Source organism: Lepus europaeus, chromosome 16 (genome assembly GCF_033115175.1).
Source record: "Lepus europaeus isolate LE1 chromosome 16, mLepTim1.pri, whole genome shotgun sequence".
Classification (NCBI taxonomy): Eukaryota; Metazoa; Chordata; class Mammalia; order Lagomorpha; family Leporidae; genus Lepus; species Lepus europaeus.
The window spans coordinates 52854290-52869153 of record NC_084842.1 but is presented as its reverse complement, the minus strand read 5'-3'; the positions used below and the strand labels follow the sequence as shown (position 1 = coordinate 52869153).

Genomic DNA, 14864 nt, shown 5'->3' with positions numbered 1-14864 from the left:
ACAACAACAAAACAAACAACCCACTTAAGAGATGGGCCAAGGACCTCAATAGACATTTTTCGAAAGAGGAAACCCAAATGGCCAACAGACACATGAAAAAATGTTCAAGATCACTAGCAATCAGAGAAATGCAAATCAAAACCACAATGAGGTTCCATCTCACCCCGGTGAGAATGGCTCACATTCAGAAATCTACCAACAACAGATGCTGGAGAGGATGTGGGAAAAAAGGGACACTAACCCACTGTTGGTGGGAATGCAAACTGGTTAAGCCACTATGGAAGTCTGTCTGGAGATTCCTCAGAAACCTGAACATAACCTTACCATACAACCCAGCCATCCCACTCCTTGGAATTTACCCAAAGGAATTTAATTTGACAAATAAAAAAGCCATCTGCACATTAATGTTTATTGCAGCTCAATTCACAATAGCTAAGACCTGGAACCAACCCAAATGCCCATCAACAGTAGACTGGATAAATTCAGTGCCTTTTCTACTTCCAAGTTTGTTATGAGAAGAACAAAGACAAGGGCACAGTTTCCAATCAATTTTTGTACTAACAATAACAAATATCCAGTTATACAGTAAATTCTTTAAGTGCTATTTTCATAATTTGTACTACAAACAAGGAAATCACTATTGCACACCTTATTATATAAACATTATTTCAAGGACACATTAACTTGGCGAAAACAACATGTACATTAGTGCCTGACTGCATTAATTATAAGTCAATGCTTGTAGCCAATTTCTGAAGATTTACATCTACTCACTAAAACACAATCAAATTGCAGAAATGCTCTTGGAGTGATTTCTTGATTACTTTGATTTGCTAAGTGTATTTAAAAGTATTAAAAATTTATTTCATTATGCGTTTTTGTTAATAATGGCTAGTCTCCCCTGAGTAAAATCTAATCAGTATGTTTCTTCTGTAATGAAGAAAAAAATGTGGCTTATAAAGCTGGTATGTAGCAGTTAAAAAAACAAAACAACACCCTCAGAATATCCAAGAAAAGCTCACTTTCAGTTAGCACTCAAAGGCGGATAAAGAAAAAAACAGCAAAAGTATCAGTGTTTCAAAAATTGTGGAAAAGAAATGAGAAAATTAGGAACAACTCAAAATAGAGCCAGTGAACCTTATTACTACAAAATCATGAAGCTTTACTATACAAAACACACAAAATTACACAATACAGTCACTGCATGTCTTCACCATCATACAGGTAAGATAGCTGAACTTTCTCTTTGGAACAATGGGCAAGGCAAGCTTCATCAGTAATTAAAAATTGATACAGAGGTTTATATTCTAGTAATGCATCATTAAAATATATCAAATAAAAGTATTTAAGATGAGTAATAGTTATATATAACTTATTTGTAGCTAGCAATTCACTTTGAAAAATAATTTGTGTCATTTAAAATTCATAAAAGCTTTATAAATATGTGAAATTATTCCCAATTCACAGGTGGAAAATATTTCAGAAGCAAAATCATTTAAAAAGACAGCCAACATTTGAATTCAAAGTCATGCTCTTTTCCTTATCCCACACACAGAAACATCTCTTGAAAGTAGAGTGGTAGAATGAAATCCCTATGCTTTATAAATCAACAAGTAGATGCCAGTCATGAATTATGGAAGGGCACAGTAAGAATTATGTTATAGAACTGAGACTGCAGTATCTCCAGGAAGGATTGTCTCTCCAGTAACTGGTGCTGAGAAAACTGCATATACACGGGCAAAATTTTTAATTGTAATCTTATCTTAAATCATGCTCAAAAATCAACTTGCAATGGGTTAAAGAACGAAACAACACACTTGAAATTATAAGACTCCTGGCCGGCGCCGTGGCTCACTTGGCTAATCCTCCGCCTGTGGCGCCGGCACCTTAGGTTCCAGTCCGGTTGGGGCTCTGGGTACAAATCCCAGTTGCTCTTCTTCTAGTCCAGCTCTCTGCTGTGGCCCGGGAGGGCAGTGGACGATGGCCCAAGGCTTGGGTCCCTGAGCCCGCATGGGAGACTGGGAGGAAGTACCTGGCTCCTGGCTTCAGATCGTCACAGCACCGGCCGTAGCAGCCATTAGGGGAGTGAACCAATGGAAGGAAGACCTTTCTATCTCTCACTGTCTACAACTCTCTCTCTCTCTGTCTCTCTCTCTCTCTCACTGTCTAACTCTGCCTGGCAAAAAAATAAAAAAAGAAATTATAAGACTCCTAAAAGAGAACATAAGAAAATAGCTCCTGTATTTGTCTTTGGTAATGATTTTCTGAATTTCTCAACAAGAGTTCATGCAGCAAAACAACAGAAGCATAAATAGATACGAGTATATAAAAGTAAAAAGCTTCTGCACAACAAGAACCAAAAGAAAAAAACTAATCAACACAGTGAAAATGTAGCCTATAAAAATTGGGAGAAATATTTGCAAACCATATATGTAATAAGGGGTTGATAGGGAAAATATGGAAGGAATTCACACAACTCAATAGCAAAAAGGTTAATTAAAAATTGGCAAAGCATCTGTGCATGCATTTCTTTAAAGAAGACATACAAATGACAATCAATAAATGAAAATGTGCTTAATATCAGCAATTAAAACCACAATTAGTTATTACCTTATAACTGTTAGGATGGCTACTAGAAAAAGTTTATTGTTGACAGAGCAGAATCCTTGTAAACTGTTAATGGGGATGTAAATTGATGCAGATGTTATGGTTAACAGTCGATTTTAGGTGATCTTACTGCAAGAAAAGGTAACCAAGCAAGCTACCTGACATGTTCATCTTCTTGACTTCAGTAAATATTTCACAATGTGTAAGTATATTAAAACATCACATTGTGCATGTTAAGTATACTCAAATATAAGATCAAAAAGTGATGACAATAACAATTAAGTAATATGAACTAGATACTAAGATTAGTCTATTAATTCTGTAGACAAAGGTACTTAACTTTAGCAAGTTACTTTGTCTCTCCCTATTTCAGTTGAGTGACTAGTAAAGTAATGATAATAAAATAGGAACTACTTCCCAGGACTGTTTCGAGAATGACATGAGATAATATGTGTCAGTATGTAGGAAACAGTTTGATTGTCAAGGAAGAAAACCAAGCATAATCCACTTTCAAAGCATCCTGCTCCCTCCTTTCATACTCAACCAAATGAAGGTCTAAAAAGGGGCACATCAGCAGCAAACAGGTAGAAAAGCACCTGAGGTAGTGGCTAAGATCACTTAGAAGAAATCATAAGTGTGCATAATTGGAGAGCCAACATTCACCATCAGCACACAGGCAACACTGATTGCTGAAAGAGACTATCACAGAACCAGGTAGTTATAACGATATTTGCCCCATTTTTTCAAATCTCTCTTCCGCTTGGATCAATTTTGAAAGACCCAGGAAGAGGAAAGAAAAAGTAGATCATGGCCTGTTCCCCTGGGTACGTCCCATAGCTGTAAACCAGGCTGGGAGAAGGAAAGCAGAGGGGGGAAAATCTACCTGACATAAGAGACTGATGTTTAATTGCACTGGACTGAACTCTTTAAGCTGCGATACGAAGATATGTCATGATTTGGGAAAGGGAGCTACAAAAGCCAATATGTTGCTGCTTGGTGAGTTAAATTTCTAAACCCTTGAAGTGAAAATCCAAACACTCTTACAGCCTGCAGGGCTCTGTGTCATGTCTTCACCCCTTACCTTGCCCGCTTATGTCCAGCAACATCCCTCCCCCAACATGCACAAACACACACACACACAGTATGCTGCAGCAACGCCAAAACACATGCAGAGCCTCTGATTCATTGTGCTCCATCTCCCCAGGTAAATTCATTGTTCTCTGCTATAATCACTATCAGATTCACCCATCTCCCTACCTCTGATCTACTTTTCCCCATACTGAAAGCAAGGATCACGACCATTTTCTTCAGTGCTTTGTCATTAGCATCCCAAAAAAACCTCCTGAAACATAGGGAATGCACAAGGAATAGTCCACGAGTGAGAGGAGCCATTGGAAATTAAACGTACTAACAAGAATTCTGAGTGACAAGGTACCGAAGGGGACATACGGAGAAAGGCATCAGCCAAGGCAGATGGCAGAACAGCTTCCAGATGTGATCGCAGTCACCTGCGTCTACTATGAGTCCTTAAATTCACAGATGCGAAGTGTCTCTCTGTTTTTTCAGGTGCGTGCCTATGTAACTAAACTAAACTAGTAAAAGCCTACCATATAATAATGTCCTTAAAGAACGTCAATACTACCAAAAAGGCTATGCAATAATTTCTGTGGTACAAAAATCTACTGTTTCAAAGTTATATTTGGAGACACTTCTGAATTTGGGGGAGATAATAAGACATAATTCCATTCAGGATCTGGCTCTGAGCACCTTTCATCTCATCTCTACCAAAATCTCTAAGAACATTCTAGGCACCAGTGACAATGAAATTTTGTATATGAATTGCTGAATTCAACAAGCTCTTCCAGTCTGTGTTGAAGCATTCTTTCTCTGCTCTCCAGCTGGCCAAGCCTTATTTTTCCTTGTTAGCTATCTTCTTTTCCTAGAAACCTGTACCAGTTCTATATCTTCCAGCCAACTCTTCTTTGACACTACATTAATCCATAAATATTTCAATAAAAGTATCACACTGTTTTTTTTTTATTATTACGAATGTTTCTTAGCTGCCCTTACAACCCTCTGAGCAACCTGAGAGCAAGTACTGGTTACGCTTATGCATTACAGCTCCTGCACAGTGAAATCTGGTTGAAACGAGCAGACACAAGTTGTGCCAGCTAATAGCTCCGACTAAAGGAAAGAAGGACATGTGAGGACTTTTTTTATAATCCTATGTACAATGTCATAAAAAAAGTATGAACACCATGTGGTACAGCACAAAGAAAGAAAGGACTATTTGGAGTATTCTGAAAAGACATTAGAGGAAATGAAATGTGAACATGGTCTTGAATAAGTAAATGATCTCCAGTTGGCAAAGGAGAAGGAAAGTATAAAAGGAACAGGAAAATCGTGTGCAAGGCTGGGTAGTTGTTAAAGATAATGGCATGTTCAGAGAACAGGGAGACGTTCAATGCAATCTTTAAAAAATAAGCCTCACTGATACATATAATGCCTTACAGTTACTGCCCTGTTTGCCTCCCCACCTCATCCATGCTGCTTAAAAATGTTGCCTTCACTCTTTATCCACTTCCTCACCTCCCACGTGCCTCCACCCACTGCAATCTGGTTGCTTTTACCACCATCAGCAAATACCTTCGTGTTCATAATCTAATGACATTGTTATAAACATTTTTCTTGATTTACCATATGACATGATTATCATCTTCCTACTTTTGAAATCCCCTCCTACACTGATGTTCTTAAAGGCACATTATCCTGCTGTAGTAAAGCTTTAGAACAATCTTCATCATGGGCTGAGATGCCCTTATGCACATCAGTTATCTCCATGTAAAGTGGTATATTCTGGAAAATCTACAGAAGCAACACCAGTGAAATCTTATGTGCTCATTTTTTATCAAGGCATAAAGGTTCTGTGTGGCTCTCCCAAAAAGGCAGGTTCCAGATTTACATGGTAAAAGAACATGCAATTTCTACAATTTTTGCTTTAAAGATCACTTCATGTTCAGAGAGCATAGCTGTTTGTTACGCAGTTAGTACAAAAGAATCAGGAGGGTGGTGGAGATTGAAACTCTGTCTCTACGAAATCAAGGAAGCTATGGTTGGACACACATGGTCTCCACTACCATCCTGATCTCATGATGGATGAATACTTTAATGCAGCCTTTTTTTCCTGGGATTGTTACCCTATTCCTAGGTGAGGTTATGGTCAGCTAAACCTATGGGTTCACTCTATCACCAAATGAACCATACCACCTTCAGTTTACAGAATTGCATCTTCACAGACAGCTGTGACACAGATAGCTGATCACTGTACATCACTGAATCTGATAAGGAATGAAGGGTCATGGTTTCTGACTTTTGTTTTTAAGAATCAAAGCACAGTTTGCTGAGAGAAGGAAGTCATCTTTCATTTAAACTGGCACCTATGGTCATGCCTTCTCCATGTCCTCTTTAATCCCTTTAACTCCTCTTTCTGTCCTTTAAATACTAGTGTTCTAGAGTTTCTGTAAAATTATGACTACTTATCTTTAATTTTTTGTTGCACAATTTTATATACACCTGTGGATTCAACTGCCGTTCCATGTCTCCCCAAACCACTTCCACTCTAAGTTCTTCTACGGAGCCACATTTTTGCCTGGTACCTAAACATTTCCAATGAACCCAACAAGTCTAAAAAAACACTTTCCCATCAACAAGACAAAAGCAAACACAACTTTTCCTCCTGTGCCCCATATCCACAAGCTGCATTTTACTTCTACTCTTTCATTCAACAGGTCACCAAGTCTAATCAACTTTACTGGTGTCAATTCTATCACACAGGGAGCCTTCAAATCATTTCAGTTCTTTCCATCTGCAGTACCACTGTCTTGGCCCAGTGCATAGTCATATCTTGCCTGGAATACAGCAGCTTTCCAACTAGCTTCTGGTACTTCCCTCATCATCTAATATTAGTTACTAGGCAGCAGAAAATCTGACCCGTCACATGCCCTCTACCTTCTCCTAACCCTCCACCAATACCATAATGAACTTATGCTCTCCTCAACATAAAGTCATTTACCTTGACCTAAGAAATGGAGACAGGCCCTATAACTAGCAATTATGAGTCCACAAATCTAAGCAGTAGTCTAGAAAACAACTAGTTTACATACTTTAGGTGATGCTAATGTAGATTTTGAGTAAAATCCCAATAAATTCTAGAACTATACTAGAAAATATTTACTGAATTATTAGATGTTCCCCAAGTCTAAACCCAAAGTTTCCAAGAGATCAAAAACTTTCTAATAAATAATTTATACATGCCACATTAAAGTAAGTAAACATTTACTTTATTTATGTCATACTGTGTTTGCCATATTTATACCAGATTCCCTTAAGTGACAACCTCTGATTCTATAAGTGACAACCTCTGATAAAGGATAAAATATGTCAAAAGATAAGATATTAACTTATAACCAAATATTAAGATATAATAACTTTCTAAGTTTCCCTAGGATATTAATTACTAAACCATATAATATTCCAATAGCTTATGAAGATTCTAAGAGATTATGTACTGTCTGTCTTCATAGAGGGAGAAAAGTCTTCATAGCCAATGGAAACAACATAATCAATAAATCAAGGTCAAACTTAACCAAATTATTTGTTTCTTAAGAACCTAATGGTAAATTCTCTATCAGAAATCTCAAGGTTACTTTGAAATTTCCACTGTACATACCCTAATCCTAGCACTTAGTAAGAGACAACCATTGGAGTGGGTTTAGGTATAACATTAATACTTAAATCAATTATGGCTAATGAATTTGCATACACAGTGAAAATGCTAAGATAGGAAATGGCATCCTATATAAAAACCCAGCAGAAAAAAAGCCTTAAAACCAGAGGTGTGAGTTAGAAATATCTAAAATGCACATGCCTACTACAAATGTCATCAATGGTCAGCTACTAGTACATTGCAAAGTTTAATTACCTTCTTTCTCATGAATTTTTAATATGTTGAAATAAAAGATTTTTAACTTAACTGCAACTTCTGTAATTAAAATCTTTAATTACACTTCAGATGTGCAACTTTCCTTGGACAATTACACTGGTTAATGATTCTGAGGGCAGTATGTATGTGTGTGTGTTTCTGTGTGTATGTGTTCTGTTTGTTCTTTGAGTTCTTAATTCTTTTTGCTATGCTGCTTTTTCCTCCCAGGCTAATGTCACAACCAATCTGGCTCACTGACCTGAGCAGGAGAACTTAAAGGTTTAGGTTTTTCTACTGAGGATGCACTCACCAAAGAAAGGAGAATATGTTAGCTAAGTTATTAAAAGTGAAATTAAATTTATTCTTTATTTTGCCCAATGAAAAATATGCTTCTGTAAAGCACTAATTAGTTATCTCCATATCTACTTTTACTTACAGCTAATATATACATGCACTTTTTCTTCTCATCCTGATAATATCTTGATCTACTTAAAGTGTCAGAGTTAAGTTTTATTTCTTCATCTAGTCACCAATACTAAAAGAGAATTCAAACTTTTCATTAATTACCTTGTTTTCCAGGAAAAAGTAATATCAAGATTAAAAACACTCATTTTGATCATCATGAAGGCCAAATCATTTTCGTCACAACATGTACATATGCTTTCTGATTGAGCTCTATCTTCCATAATAGGCTATTGTATCAGTGTGTGTGTCTGAGTTTGTGTCACATGTTTGTATAGGTTCTGCAACTTCAATTATCTCCAATTTCATCTTTATTCTCTGTATTCGCGAATATCAAGTAAAGTATCTGTTGTGTAACCTTGCTCTTGGTCCTCACTCCAAATCTTCCCTGTATAACAAAAGGTTACAAATATCAACAGTCAGTACACTGCCTCTCAGCTTCAAATCCAGCCTGCTCTCCCCCTTCATGACATAGGAGACCAATTCACTGTCAGTGTTTGGCTTTTTCAACAGAGGATGATAAAGGGACACTCCAACGTCACAGCAGGAGAAGGGAGTTTTGCTTTCTCGTTCTCCTCTTGATTTAGTCACAATGACATCCTTAGAGACAGTTTCAAAGGACTGGTATGCTACGAAATTTCATTTACAAAGCAGGATATTCCCATAGACTAGCTTGAGACGCTACACTCAGCTGTTTTTCCATGTCACTGTAACTCCACACCCTTGCAGAGGAATCTGAATTCACTGGTCTTGAGGACAAGGACCCTATTTCAAGACATCAGTTCATTCTGATTTCATGATGCTGCACTTCCAGAAATGGATGCTGCTTCTGCATTGATAATTCTGTATTCCCTCTTTGAGATTTTTTACCCAATGTTAGTATATAACTAACTTTTACCCGTTAATTATTCTTTACATTAAATATTCCTTGTTCAAGTTACTGTTAAATACTCTGTTGACTAGAAACAGGATATGCTAAGCCTCCATTTCGTGGTATCTTAATTAGAGTTTCTAAAAAACAACTATTAGTAAAACTAAGAAACAAGGTTAATAAAGATGGAAATAAAGCAGGAGATCTGACATAACCAAAGAAATTCAAGTGTTTGACTAGATGCTTTAAACAAAATATATCATTAGGGAAAATGTCTAGTACATTCAGGACCTTCAAGAGCCTACTGGGATGTGGAACACATATTCACTTTGGAAAATATTTCAATATTTAGGTATGTTCTCTCTCTCCCTCTCTCTCTCCCACTCACTTCCCATCCCATTCACATCAAGATTAATTTTCAATTATCTTTATATACAGAAGATCAATTTAGTAGATACTAAGTAAAGATTTCAACAGTTTGTGCCCACACAGAAACACGAAGTATAAAGTACTGTTTGAGTACTAGTTTTACCATTAATTCACATAGTACAACACATTAAGGACAGGGATTCTACATGGGGAGTAAGTGCACAGTGACTCCTGTTGTTGATTTAACAATTGACACTCTTGTTTATGGTGTCAGTAATCACCCGAGGCTCTTGTCATGAGTTGCCAAGGCTATGGAAGTCTCTTGAGTTTGCCAACTCCTATCTTGTTGAGACAAGGCCATTGTCAAAGTGGAAGTTCTCTCCTCCCTTCAGAGAAAGGTACCTCTTTCTTTGATGGTCCATTCTTTCCACTGGGATCTCACTCACAGAGATATTTCAGTTAGGTTTTGGTTTTTTTTTTTTTTTTTTTTTTTTTTTTGCCAGAGTGTCTTGGCTTTCCATGCCTGAAATACTCTCATGGGCTTTTCAGCTGGATCCTCATGCCTTAAGGGCTAATTCTGAGGCCAGATTGCTGTTTAGGACATCTGCCATTCTATGAGTCTGCTGTGTATCTCGCTTCCCATATTGGATCATTCTCTCCTTTTTAATTCCATCAGTTAGTATTAGCAGACACTAGTCTTGTTTATGTGATCCCTTTGACACTTAATCCTATCATTATTAAAATATTGAATTGTTCCTCAACAGTCAGGACAAGGGCTGATCAGGTCATTGTTTCTCATAGTGTCTATTTCACTTCAACAGGTTTCCTTTTAGGTGCTCAGTTAGTTATCACCAATCAGGGAGAACATATGATATTTGTTTCTTTGGGACTGGCGTATTTCACTCAGCATGATGTTTTACAGATTCCTCCATTTTGTTGCAAATGACTGGATGCCTTTTTTTTTTTTTACTGCTGTATAGTATTCTATAGGATACATATCACATACAAAGCTTCTAGCTTTTGACCTGGTCCAGCCCTTGATGTTGTAGGCATTTGGGGAATGAATCATAGATGGAAGCTTTCTCTATCTTTCAAATAAAAGTAAAATAAAATTTTAAAATTAAAAAATGAAGATGGCTCTTCTTAAAAATTTATAAGAAAAGTTGTACTAAAACAAGTAGTATTTAGTTAGACAAGAATTTTTTTCAGTCAACCAATAGCATTTTGAATACAAAATCTTTCTTCCATTTTAAGATCTTATTATTTACATTGACCTATAAAAAGGGATAAAGTAATATTTCAGGTCAAAATATGTTAAGTGTACTATGTTGAAGAGTGGCATTTTTCCTGTTGTTCTAGTATTGTGCCTAAATTCCAGAGTGACTGGGATGGAGGACACATCAATCTTAATATTCTAACTGGGAAGAACTTTTAAAGCTTTACAGTATTTGATATCAATCAACTCTCCAAAGATGAGAATCACCTCTCAACAATGCAGAACATCACATTTTCATCTAGGTCATTGTAAGAGGACTGTGAGATCAGAAAAGTAGTTTTGATGGAAGAAGGAAATAAACTTGCTAGGATAAACGTGGTATTTCTCTTCCCTAAGGGAAATATAGGATGGTCTTCATAAATTAATGTTTCCCTTTTTTTGTTCAGGTAGAAATTCTCCAAATTTGTCAGTTTTCTCTTGGATAACCAGAAAGAAGAAACTGAGGAAAGATTACATGGTAAGTAAAGAATAGGCAGAAAAGGGACACGGACATCTCCTCTAATTCTCATTCCTGGGGCTACAAGGGAGATGAATCCTGAAGATTCAGAGATGATGAGTCACAAACTTGCTAGGGAGGTATCATGGGACCAAAGACACATGCATCAGAACAATACAAACAAGGCAGACATCAGCTGGGACATGTGGTAGAATCTGACAAAGTATACTAACAACTGAAAAATTATTTCAGCAAAAGATTCTATCATTGAACATTATGGCTAGTGAAATGAAAGACTGATAACTAGAAAAGGTATGTATAATAAAAAAAATTACTTTTGATGATTCTACCCATCTTTTTTTTTTTTTATTTGACAGGTTGAGTCATAGAAGTGAAAGAGAGAGACAGAGAGAAAGGTCTTCCTTGTGTTGGTTCACTCCCCAAATGGCCGTTACGCCCGGCGCTGCACCGATCTGAAGCAAGGAGCTTCCCGGGGCAGTGGACTGGATTGGAAGAGGAGCAACCAGGACTAGAACCCGGCGCCCATATGTACCCCACCAGTTTCTAACCCACCAAAACAATTTTCCACTCCTATCCATCTCATTCAAAAGACAAATAAACACCAGTTCCATGGAATGCAAGAATACCAACATGATAGTTCTCTTTAGGCTGATTTATATGAGGATACTTAGAAAAGATCATGGAAATAGAATTATAAAATAAATTTATTATGGTACAAACATTTTGAAACACATACATAGATTTTCATAATGTATATTTTCATGAACTTTATGAAGACCCCTTCTATATGTTTATTATATATGGAGTTTGTGTTTAATGTCTATATTTATAATGTATGACAAGGCCGTTTTTCATGTATTACACTGTCTATACTCGATAAGAAGTAGGTGTCTATGAAATTTTAGAGACTTTACTTATGGAAGTCCAAGCAGGTACCTTAATCCTAGAAACTATTCTCAGTAATATGAATACCTTATTTAAATAATTGTTTACCATTCTGTACCTATATAGACAGGTCTTGGAATGAATATAAATTATAAAGGGCTAATTTATACCCTTAAACCAGAATTGTGCATTACAGATATAAACCTTAACTCTCTAGTTATTTGGGTATGCTAGGTAGACATGAGGCAGATACATAAGTTTGAAAAGCTAAAAATAGCTGTTCAGTCTAAATTACTCCCACTTCCCCATATATCAAATAAAAATATTATCAATGTAAAACTCACCATATCCGTATCTGAGACAGGTCCAAAACTGGTGACGTAGATGTTAGTGAAGACTTCAGTAATACTGTCTGATATGAGAAAAAGAGATTGAATGTATTTTATATAATTTGTATATAATTTTTGCAAGCAAAAAGAGTTGTGTTCATGGCATGATCAAAACCTATGTAGTCAATTTAAAAGAACTTCTTTTTGCTTTCTTTTCAACTTTCACAATCAATAAAAAAGAGTTCTACAGTTCAGTAATCTAGGTTCTCATAATCCTAAATGTAAGATCCCCAGAAGTATTCTAACATTCCTGATTGGAAATCGTAACTGATTACGGTATCCTGCTTTATGAATACATTGCTCAGAATGAATGGCTTCTTAGAAACCATCTTAAGTGAACTCATTTACAATTAATTTACTACCAATATGGAAAATATTGTTATACATGTTAAATATTTAGATTTTATGTTTAAAGTAAATAGTTCAGATTGTATTTAATGATGATAAAGATTTAGTATACAGCTTATAAGTCAGTGTATCTTCTCCATAAAGCACATAGACATGTTAATCATTATAAGTGAACATAATTCACATTAATATAAAAAACTTTATTATTCAGTGATCTAAATGAAAAGTAAATAACTCATTAATCACAATGGACTACTTCCAAAGAAGCTTTTCTTTAAATACATTTAAGAATGCTAAGACTGATTGAAATGGATTCTAAAATTATGTAACTTATTAACTGCAACACAATTAACTGAATTGCTCTATTAACCAGGTGATTTAGATCTTTGGTTTTAAAGCCAAGTGGTAATGGTGTAAAAGTTCAAAAAAGAATTTAAAAAGAAAAACTCCTCCATTGTGCTTGTAGAGAAAAACACATCATTAATTTCTATTACCATAAGTTAAATGCTTCATACATTAATCATCAAATTTGTAATTTAAAACAAATATTACCATGAAATATTTTCATTTTATATTGGACATTAATTTACGAACATCAAAAAGTAAATTATGTCAGATATTGATTCACCTAAGGCAAGATTTTTAAGATAATAAAAAGAATTTTCAAAAGTTTAGAATTTGGAGAGCTTACTACATAACAGATACTAGTCAAAGGAACTGAAATACGGCAATCTGCTTAACAAACCCATGCATTAGATTCTCTATTATGATTGCTATGCATGTGTAAAATGTGCACAGAAATGTAAGAAAATATGCCCAATGATCCACAACTAGTTGGGTAGATAAGGCCAGATTTTAGAGCCCCAGCAATCTGGTATGAATCCTCAGGCTAAAGCAAAGCACTGAGCCACAAATAATGATAATCTTGAAACTAAAAGTAGTTTCTCATTAACAGAATATTTCTATTCAGCAGAATACCCTGTGCCAAAAACAAAGTTACACAACTCCAAAATATGCTCATTCACTATTTTATTCCTAAAATTATATTATGGAATTACAAATGTTATTATTCACACCAAAATCAATCATGTCATTACATTTATTTAATAACAAATTGAATGTAACTTAGTTGTTACAGATAATTTATTTTTGACTGGCAAGGTGGACAGAGAGAGAGAGAGAGAGAGAGAAAGAAAGGTCTTCCTTTTCCGTTGATTCACCCTCCAATGGCCACTGTGGCAGGCGCACCATGCTGATCCGAAGCCAGGAGCCAGGTGCTTCTCCTGGTCTCCCATGTGGGTGCAGGGCCCAAGGAGTTGGGCCATCCTCCACTGCAGTCCCGGGCCACAGCAGACAGCTGGACTGGAAGAGGAGCAACCGGGACAGAATCTGGTTCCCCGACCGGGACTAGAACCCCGGGGTGCCCGCGCCACAGGTGGAGGATTAGCCTATTGAGCCGCAGGGCCAGTTATTACAGATATTTTAAATGTTCAAGATGATACAAAGGAAAACGTTAAGGTAGTTATCACGCTAACATAGGTAAGTAAATTAATTCTGCTTAGTTTGTAAAGTTAGAAAAGAGAGATGGTTAAAAAAAAATGTGTGAATGTGTTGATGGACATAGATAATAATCACTAAATGCTAAAAGACAAGGCAAGGGTATATCTAGTGACTGTAGGGAGGTGTCAGTTAAGGACTAGAAAAGAGAAAAATAAGAATATCCTTAAAGCCACAAGTACTAACAGAAACACCTACAGAAACAACATAGAAATGCAATATACATAGACATGCTAGCTCCTTGACCATGAACACTCAATAGCTATCTAAACCTGGAAAAGGGATCCATGACGATGAGATTTTAAGGATTTCAATAAGGAGGGGGGTGCACAGAGCTGCAAACAGCCAACATAGATTAGTGAAATATTTTACAGTGATGATGAAAAATATTTCATGCACCTAACACAATTTTCCAGGGTTCTATATTCAAAGTACAATTTTTGTTGTAGTCTGGCTTCCCATAACATAAGGTAAAGAATGGGAACAGAGAGAAAGGAAGGGTAGGGAAAAGAACAGATATGAGGGCAAGAGAGAGATGAGATTCTATGATATAGGATATTTCCAAATTTCAAGACACTGATTTGTGAAAGAGATTCCATGCTCTTTCCTAGTTATGTTTTGTTTCCCACATTAATTTACAACAGGATGTATTTGTGCTAGTA

General features: G+C 36.2%; 1 protein-coding gene across 2 annotated transcripts in view; it reads right to left on the bottom strand.

Moving 5' to 3' along the window:
- GABRA2 (gamma-aminobutyric acid type A receptor subunit alpha2) overlaps window positions 1-14864 on the bottom strand; it is a 133043-nt gene that overhangs the window by 57882 nt on the left and 60297 nt on the right. For both annotated transcript variants that reach the window (XM_062212960.1, XM_062212961.1), the window contains exon 3: window positions 12253-12320. In XM_062212960.1, the coding sequence (XP_062068944.1) occupies window positions 12253-12320 (68 nt within the window). The remainder of the gene's footprint in view (window positions 1-12252; window positions 12321-14864) is intronic.